The following is an 8,871-nucleotide window of genomic DNA, read 5'->3' as shown; positions in this document are numbered from 1 at the left end:
TGGCGGCGGCCTCGGGCTGAGCTCCTGGGCGCCCTTGCCTGCCGCCTGCAGACTCACCTGTGCGGGCGCCTTCCCTCTCCGTGTCCTGAACCTGGAGGCCTGGGCTCCTGTGCAGGTCGTCTTTGCGTCTCCCAGTGGCTAGACAGGAGGTGCTCCGTACAAGTGACAGGATCCATCCAGTTTTGAAGAAAGGAAGGTTCTCCATAGGAATTCTCTAGAGTATGCGATCCCTGGTGGAAACATAGTGTTTATTGTACATAGACAAGGTTTGGGCACTGGAAGTGAAAAGCTAATATACATTGAGTGCTTTTTATGTCCTGCTCATGGAGTTAAGCCCTTAAGAATTGTTTTAATTTTTGAAAACTTAAGTACTGTTTACTGCCCTTACATATTATCTCCATTTTTTAATGTAATTTTTTAAATTGAATTTATTGATGTAACATTGGTCAATCATCCTGATTTTATAGTTAAGGAGAAGAAGCCCCACTTAATTAATAATGGTCCTATAAATATTGTGAAAATTCCTTCCAGTATTATTGCATACTTTTTGTTTTCCTTTTTTAAAAAAAAATATTTTTTTTTTATTGATTTCAGAGAGGAAGGGAGAGGGAGAGATAGAAACATCAATGATGACAGAGAATCATTGATCAGCTGCCCCTGGCATGCCCCACACTGGGGATTGAGCCCTCAACCTGGGCATGTGCCCTGACCAGGAATTGAACTGTGACCTCTCAGTTTATAGGTCCACACTCAACCACTGAGCCACGCTGGCTGGGCCATATTTTTCTCTTTATAAGAATTATATCAAGTGGTTTTAAAGACTTTTTCTCACTGATGTTATGAACTTTATTCAAATAGAATTAATTCAGTCATTTGAATTTTAATTGGGGAATAGTACTTTGCCTAAGCTTTTATTAGTGGCGGTCCAAGTAATTTTCATTTTATTTATTATATTCAATGTTGTGATGGTTTAATATCAAAGTATTAGAAATTAATGCATTCCATGAAATTCTTTTATCTATAAGAAAAGCCATAATTTAGAATTACATTTTTCTACTGGTGATGTGAATTGGTGGTGAAAGACAGGAACTTTAAAGTGTAAGTTAAATCTAGTGAAAAAAGCAAGAACAAAAGTTTCAAAGTTGGCATGACAGGCTATATACTTACTCTGACTTTGAAAGCAAAGATGTGTGGGCCCTAAGAAAGAAGCCACCTACCAAGAAAGGGCTCCTGGTGGCTAATTGGGTTAAAAAAAATAAGAAGAAAACAACAGAAAAAACCAGCCTAGCAGTTGTTTCTAACAGGACCTCTCAGGCAAGCCAGCTTCAGGGAGCAGCCTCTGCTGAACCTGCTTCCAGGGCTGACCTATCTCCTGCACTTGAGCCAGCCTGGATAAAGGAGTTCCTGGAATCCTGCTTCAACCATAAGACTGAGAATTTCCCTGTCCAATCAGAGCTGTATTTTGACCAATCCGAACAATACTACTTTTTGGACAAATCAAACTGCGAGACCCTGGAGTTTTCATTTGCATGAGGATGGACCAATCAGGGACTAGGGATAGGACTTCTTTATAAGCCAGCTCCCCTCTGAATTGGGAAACGCTCATTCCCTTTCCTCTGGGGGCTGCAGTCCCTGGGCTGGAGCTGAAGACATGTCACTGGACATCTCCCAGGGCTGCCTCTGCGCCACAGCTGTGGGCTTCAGAGTGCAGTTGTAGCGCCATTGAGCTGTTCCATCGCTGAGCTGTATCACAACCGAACTGTTTGCCCCGAGTTTCCTGCGTCATCACACCCCAGTTAGGGGATTCCTGTTGGTGTTGAATTGGCACCAACGACAATCTGTTGACAGCCCATAAAAAGTTTGAAAATTGGGTATTATCGTTATGTTCAATTATAAAGTTGAATATTTGCATACCTATATACCAGGAAATCCAGTCCAACGTATATACTAAAGAGAATATTTAGCACATGTAACGAGGAGACATGTACAAATAACTTTTTCCAGGAGGAAAAAAATAAAACACCCAGAAACCTTGCCCCGCAGCCTAAAAGATCTTGGTCTTCCACCCTCGGGGTCTTCACGGTGAGTATGTACTGAGCCGGCCCCTCTTCCCCCGCAGCGGCCCAGTCCACGGACCTACCCTCGTGGGCTGGAAAAGGTGAATTCGCTCCCGAGGCTTTGATACTCTGAACCCGAATCCCCGAGTGAAAGCCGGGTCGCCCCGCCCCCGCAGAAAGCCCCACCCACAAGCGCCGGGGCGGGTCCGGATGAGGAGCTGAGCGGGAGCCTGGGTTCATGCCAGCCCCGCCCAGTAGAAATCTGATGCCCAGCTCCGCCTAACATTCCTATTTCCGCCCTCCTCGGCCTCAGCCCCTCTGGACTACAGCCCCCAGAAGGCCTCGGGGCTCTGTCCTCGGACTTGCGCAGTAGCGTTCGTTGTAAAGCGCTATGACAACTGGTCGAAGATGGTTTGGAGTTAGGCACCGGTGGGGAGGTGTCCCTTCCGCTGCTGCTGTCCTTTTTCTGCTACACCTCGCTCACTGCCTTCATCATTTCCTCCTCTTTGCGATCAGCAGCACGTGCCGTTCTTGCCTGCCTGATCTCTCCCAAGGGACTGATGCCGTTTCCCCTGCTCGTGTCCGGGGGTGACAGAGAAGGGATGCAGAGGGGCTCCTTGGGGTGATTCCTCCAACTCTGTGGAACTGGTGGTGCTACCTGGCGAGGCTGTCTCCTTGCCCGGGACGTGGGACAAGTTGGAGCAGGAGAACGAGAGGGGGTAGTGAAGTCAGGGTTGCTCTTCTCTGCACCCCCAGCTCTTGCTCTCTCGTTCCAGCCCTGGGACCCTGGCAGGCGTTCTGAAAGGGAAATCTGCGGAGAGAGTTCCAGGCAAGGTGGGGCAGGACCCACCTGATTCGGCGTCAGGTAAGGAAGTGTGGTACATCGGGCGTTTGAATTCCCTTTCTGAGTTTTATTCGGTGGGCAAGATTGATCATCTGATGCCATGTAATAGTTTTGGGGGGTAGGGGGTGATAGGTTTCTTAGGAAGGATGTTTGTGTTGAAAACAAAACAAAACACAACTAGGAGCACACCGTGAGTGAGATCCTGTGGACATTTTCCAGGGAGGATGTTAAAAATCTGTAAAGATTCCATTCGGGAATGTTACGTGGTGCCGCAGCATCCTCCTCCTGTGGCACTTCAACAGGTCTTGTGAGCAAATGGTCAGTGCAGTTCTCAGCTTATGACGAAGTGGGATGCATGTACTAATACCCCCTAATTCCTTCTTGCAATAGGATTATTGCTTCGCCATCTCTCCATATTGCAAACCACAGCAGCTTCAATGAACTGACCTGATTTTATTAGCATCTCCTGTCCCCAAGCATGTCCTGCAGTTGACTCAGATTTCCTGGAAAACTAAATGTTTTTTTTTTCTAGCTCACTTTTCCTTAAAAAATGAAACCATACCACACATATGCACAAAGTAAAACTATGGTCTTAACTAAAGTCTGTCAGCATTCAGAGAGGGAGAGATTTTCTAACTTATTAGAAACTAGAGGCTCAATGAGCGAAATTCGTGCATGAGTAGGCCTTTCTTCCCCCAGTTGCCTGCACCGGCTTCCCTCCATCACCCGGGACCTGGGCTTCCCTCCCAGCCCCGGCTTCGTCTAGAATCCCGGGACCTGGGCTTCCCTCCCAGCCCCGGCTTCGTCCGGAATGTCGTCCAGAAGGACGTGCGGTCTAATTAGCATATTATGCTTTTATTATTATAGATAATGTAAAGAGAATAATTGGTGGTAGATTTTTTTGTGTGTGTGAATAGACTAAATCATCATTTAGAGAATTTTAAAAACTTTTTAAAATTTGCAAATAATTTATAAGCTATTTATGAGAGTTTAAGGGATTTTTCATTTCCTGTAATTGTTGTCCTTAAATTACAACTACACTTATGTTGATGGTACAACTTATTGATAGAAACATTATCTGAAGGGGAAAAAAAGCGAATATCAATAGTATATTGTAATTTAAAAAATGTTACACCTTTTGATGTATATAAGCAAGCCTTATTCTGTAGAATTAAGGCTTTCAAATGTTTCTCAAAAAGTATTGAAACAGCCCTGACTGGTTTGGCTCAGTGGATAGAGCATCGGTCTGCGGACTTAAGGGTCCCAGGTTCGATTCCAGTCAAAGGCATGTACCTTGGTTGCAGGCACATCCCCGGTAGGGGGTGTGCAGGAGGCAGCTGATCAATGCTTCTCTCTAATAGATGTTTCCAACTCTCTTTCCCTCTCCCTTCCTCTCTGTAAAAAATCAATAAAATATATATTTTTAAAAAAAGTATTGAAACATATGAAGTTATAAGACAACTCTGTGGATTAACAATATTTCTATAAATGATTACTGTTGGTCTTTTGAATGTCCCATTTAAACTTCAGTCCAGAGGGTCAGATTGGCATTTGTAATTTTGTCTTGCTCAGAAGACACTCCACCTCCACCACCACCATTACTTCTTCTAGGTAACTACTGACATTTATCTGACATTTATTGAGTGTGTCCTATGGATTCGGTATTGGGCTAAGCAGTTTCATGTGTTAAGCCATTTCATCCTCCCACCCGCTAGAACAGTTGGGAGACTGGAGGGCGAGGGACTTGTCTAAGGTCACATTGCTGAAGTGTGGGGTCAGAAAGGGAACCCAAGACTCCCTCTCCTGTGCTCTTTGCCTAAAAAGCCCTTATCATATTACCTTTAAAAGCAAAATTCTCCCTTCTACCTCTGTGTGCAGTAGTCATCTTTTTTGGACTGGAAGACCTGATTCCTATTTTGCAGAATTTAAGGGGCACTAGCATGGCCTGGAGAAAGCAAAGGTTCACATATGAACAACAACAGTGTCAGGGTCTTGCCTCGTAATTGCAGAATCTGCCTTCCTGACCACATGTGCCTTCCTGACCACATGTTCCTTCCATAGGATTCTTGGGGTTATCATCACCACAGCCATTTTTGTACCGACCCTTCCTTAGTGTAGGGGTAGGCCAATGAAGTGTTAAAACATACATATCTTAAATGACAGCACAAATTGAGTAAACTTGGTTTGGAAGATAATATATATTTAAGTAGGTATTAAAAACAAAAAAGTGTCAAGTGATAAGTATGGAAGAGAATTTCTAGAGCTTAAGTGATAAAGAGATCATCTTCTGTTTATTATTCTAATAAGGCATATGAAATCAATCTTTTGTGGCTATTTATAGGTATGCATCTGTTAAAACCTTCAAATTATTGTTTTCTAATCGTTCTTTAACAACTTAATGAAATGAATGAAATGCTTTCCTGTAGTCTGAACTTGCAGGAATTAGAATTACTATGAACAGAGGTACAGCTTTTTGGTCTTTATGGCATGGCTGCACAAGTTCAGGTGATGAGAGCCTGGTTTTAGGTGCTACTTCCACCACATACCATTGTGACCACTGGGGCAGGTTTCTTTTCTTTCTTTTTTTTCCCAATAAAATTATTGATGGGAGAGAGAGGCAGGGAGAGAAAGATCAATTTATTGTTCCACTTATTTATGCATTCATGGTTGATTCTTGTATGCGCCCTGCCGGGGCCTTGATTTCTGCAATTAGCCTATGTGGAAGGCCTACTTTAGAAAACAATTTTTATTTATTTATTTTTAGAGCAAGAGGAAGGGGTGGGGTGGGGGTGGGGGGGAAGGGGAGGAAGAGAGAGAGAGAGAGAGAGAGAGAGAGAGAGATGCATTTATTGGTTGATGCTTTTTTTAAAAAAAAATATGTTTACTGCCGAAACCAGTTTGGCTCAGGGGATAGAGCGTCGGCCTGCGGACTGAAGGGTCCCAGGGTCGGTTCTGGTCAAGGGCATGTACCTTGCTTGCGGGCACATCCCCAGTGGGAGATGTGCAGGAGGCAGCTGATCGATGTTTCTCTCTCATTGATGTTTCTATCTCTCTCTCCCTCTCCCTTCCTCTCTGAAATCAGTAAACATATATATTTTTTAAAATATATTTTATTGATTTTTTACAGAGAGGCGAGAGTTAGAAACATCAACGAGAGAGAAACATCGATCAGCTGCCTCCTGCATACCCCCTATTGGGGATCGAGCCCACAACCTGGGCATATGCTCTTGACCTGAATCGAACTGGGACCCTTCTGTCTGCAGGCTGTCTGCAGGCTGAGCCAAACCAGCTAGTGTGGTTGATTCTTGAATGTGCCCTGTCTGGGAATTGAACCCACAATCTTGGCGTATCTGGACGATACTCTTACCAATCTACTTGGCCAGGGCTGAAAATCCTACTTTAAGAAGCAGATTGATCTACATTTTTTAAAAGTACAGTTGATCCTCATTATTTGTGAGTTTGCCCACTTGTAATTCCAAAATCAGTGCTCATGGTGCTTTTAGGGTCATTCAGGGTCATGTGCAGAGTGGCAAACAATTTGGTCACTGGCTGTACGCTTTCCCAGCTGATGTCAAACAGTGGCTCTGCCTTGTTTCAGCTCTCATGCTATAGGCAGATGGCCTTTCCCTGGCCTATTTAGTGCCATGTTTTTTTTTGTGATTTTGCTGTGCAAACCATATGTAATGTTGAAGTACTGTCTCATGTCTGATGTCAAACAGCGGCTCTGCCTTGTTTCAGCTCTCATGCTATAGGCAGATGGCCTTTCCCTGGCCTATTTAGTGCCATGTTTGTTTTTTTTTGTGATTTTGCTGTGCAAACCATATGTAATGTTGAAGTACTGTCTCATGTTCCTAAGTGTAAGAAGGCTATGATGTACCTTATGGAGAAAATGTACGTAAGCTTCATTCAAATAAGAGTCTTATTGTTGTTGGCCATTGAGTTCAATGTTGATGAATCAACAATAAATAAAGTATTTTAAAAAAACACACAAAAGTTATGTAGTGATTTGTTGATGAAAATGTGACTAGAGGCTTGTAGCAGCCCTTGTATTTTCCCTAGGACAGTGGTTCAGTATTTGCTAATTCAGTGCTTGTGATGTTGGAACATAACTTTTTTGAATAAGGAGAATTGACTGCATTTCCTGTTATCTTTTAAATCCATCTAGCTTGCAGGAAAGCCTCACTTATGGTACATTTACTCTCCTGGCATCCCAGGGCATGTGATGTTTGTGCTGTAATTCAGAAGGTCCAATGGGCTTTCACAAGCACCATATCAATTGCTCAGTGGTAGGTATGGTTGGTATATCCTCACTCTAGCTGAGGAATCAAAGCATTAGAGAGCTTCTGTGGGTTGCCTGAGGACACACAGGTAGTGCTGTAAATGGACCTATAACCCAGTTTTCCTGCTTCTTTTTTGGTGTGAATTTCCCTTTTTCATTTTGCCTTTATATAGTTAGAATGGGAAAGGGAGTGAATGCTTTTTGAGGACCTGTAATGTACAAGTTCCAGTGTTAGTCATTTGATCTCATTTGCTCTTCTCAGCAACTCATTGTGGCTGGAGATGCTGCAGTCTTTTGTGATAAAAATGAAGGGAAATTCAATATTTTGCAAAGGAATTATGTGCAAACTAGTGATGGTAGAATTTTAACCTTGATCCTCCAAATAGTAGTTTTTGTTGGTACTTCATGCAGTTCCCAGAAGAGAGAACTGGCCCAACATAAATGTATAATTTTTTATCCTGGCTTTTCAAAGGTCCTTGCAAAATATCTGATTAATGCTTCTGGCCATTTAGATTTGTGGTTTCACATGTGCCCACAAAATACAAAAAAATCAAAATTAATACAGGAATGTTTTTCTCAAAGTTTTCCAAGTTTAATTTGCTATGCCTTAAGAGGTAATTGATTCATAATTCATGGTGTGAAGTGGATTTTTACTGTAAACACATGTTTTCTTTTTAGAGTGAACGAAAATGTCTTTATTTAAAGCCCGTGATTGGTGGTCTACTGTTCTGGGAGAAAAAGAAGAATTTGATCAAGGCTGTTTGTGTTTGGCTGATGTTGATAATAGTGGAAATGGACAAGGTAAGTAACTTATGACCCTGCATCTTAGAGCAAAGCGTTACAGAGATGAAATAAAAACAACTTCCTTTTAAAGTGTGTACTTTTATGGGACTTCCGTGAACTGTCATAATTATGCCCTAATTTTGAGGGTAGTTTTCCTTATTAGTGATATTTAGGTAGCAGGATGATAAATGTAATTCTTATTTCTGTCCAGTTGTTTGTGTTTTCTTGGTTGTGTTGATTCTGTCCTATTATTTGCTGGAACTCAGAAAAATACTATAAGACATCATTTAAATTGTTTCCTGTGAGGCCGAAGCTCGCGTGGCCTGGGTTCAAAGGCCTGGAGAAAGGGCTGATGTGCAAATTAATACACAAAACAAGAAATATAAATTTGGAAATTATGGGGGAAGCCAGCTGTGAACTTAGTTCAAGGGACTAAGCCCCACTGAATCTCCTCACCCATCTTCTTTTTATTTACTAGAATGCACAGTTGCCTTTTAGGAATGCAAACAGGCATATCAAAGGTAATGTTTAGTAAACAGTAAAAGGATTATCAGGTTACAGGTGGGTTGCCTTTGGCCATTGAGTCAGCAGCAGGTAATAACAATGCAGACATTCAGCCTTCTGAATATCAAAGCCCTATTAAGCCTTCTGATGGGACTTCTCCCATTAGTATGAATTACTGTTGTTCTTGGCTTCCAGCAGTTTCCATTTGTTGTAAGATTAGTAGAACTGGAAAAATATTTAGAATTTTGAAAAAGCTTTTTTAAGAGATTATTTGAAAGAAAAGAAAATAAAAATTGTTATTTTTATTATTTATTTTTTTATTCTCAAGTATTGGTTGTCACATAATAAAACAAAATATGAAGCTTAGAACTGGATCACTTGGCCCTTTCTCTTCTTTTTAATTA

At 42.1% G+C, this 8,871-nt stretch overlaps 2 protein-coding genes across 3 annotated transcripts in view; one reads left to right on the top strand and one right to left on the bottom strand.

Annotated features, from left to right (window-relative positions):
- Positions 1 to 2,173, bottom strand: part of RP9 (retinitis pigmentosa 9 (autosomal dominant)) — an 11,570-nt gene extending 9,397 nt beyond the window's left edge. The window contains exons 1-2 of the mRNA XM_005868078.2: positions 2,141 to 2,173; positions 58 to 230 (exon numbers count right to left, since the gene is read on the bottom strand). Of these exons, the coding sequence (XP_005868140.1) occupies positions 58 to 176 (119 nt within the window). The 5' untranslated portion in view covers positions 177 to 230; positions 2,141 to 2,173. The remainder of the gene's footprint in view (positions 1 to 57; positions 231 to 2,140) is intronic.
- Positions 2,174 to 2,374: 201 nt separating this feature from the next.
- BBS9 (Bardet-Biedl syndrome 9) overlaps positions 2,375 to 8,871 on the top strand; it is a 331,597-nt gene continuing 325,100 nt past the window's right edge. The window contains exons 1-2 of one of the 2 annotated variants that reach the window (XM_014541095.1): positions 2,375 to 2,922; positions 7,859 to 7,981. In XM_014541095.1, coding sequence (XP_014396581.1) covers positions 7,870 to 7,981 — 112 coding nt within the window. In that variant the 5' untranslated portion in view covers positions 2,375 to 2,922; positions 7,859 to 7,869. The remainder of the gene's footprint in view (positions 2,923 to 7,858; positions 7,982 to 8,871) is intronic. The other variant, XM_005868077.2, reaches the window with a different exon arrangement.

Source organism: Myotis brandtii, unplaced genomic scaffold (genome assembly GCF_000412655.1).
Source record: "Myotis brandtii unplaced genomic scaffold, ASM41265v1 scaffold260, whole genome shotgun sequence".
Classification (NCBI taxonomy): domain Eukaryota; kingdom Metazoa; phylum Chordata; class Mammalia; order Chiroptera; family Vespertilionidae; genus Myotis; species Myotis brandtii.
The sequence above is the reverse complement of the archived record's forward strand: the minus strand, read 5'-3'. Positions and strand labels throughout refer to the sequence as shown.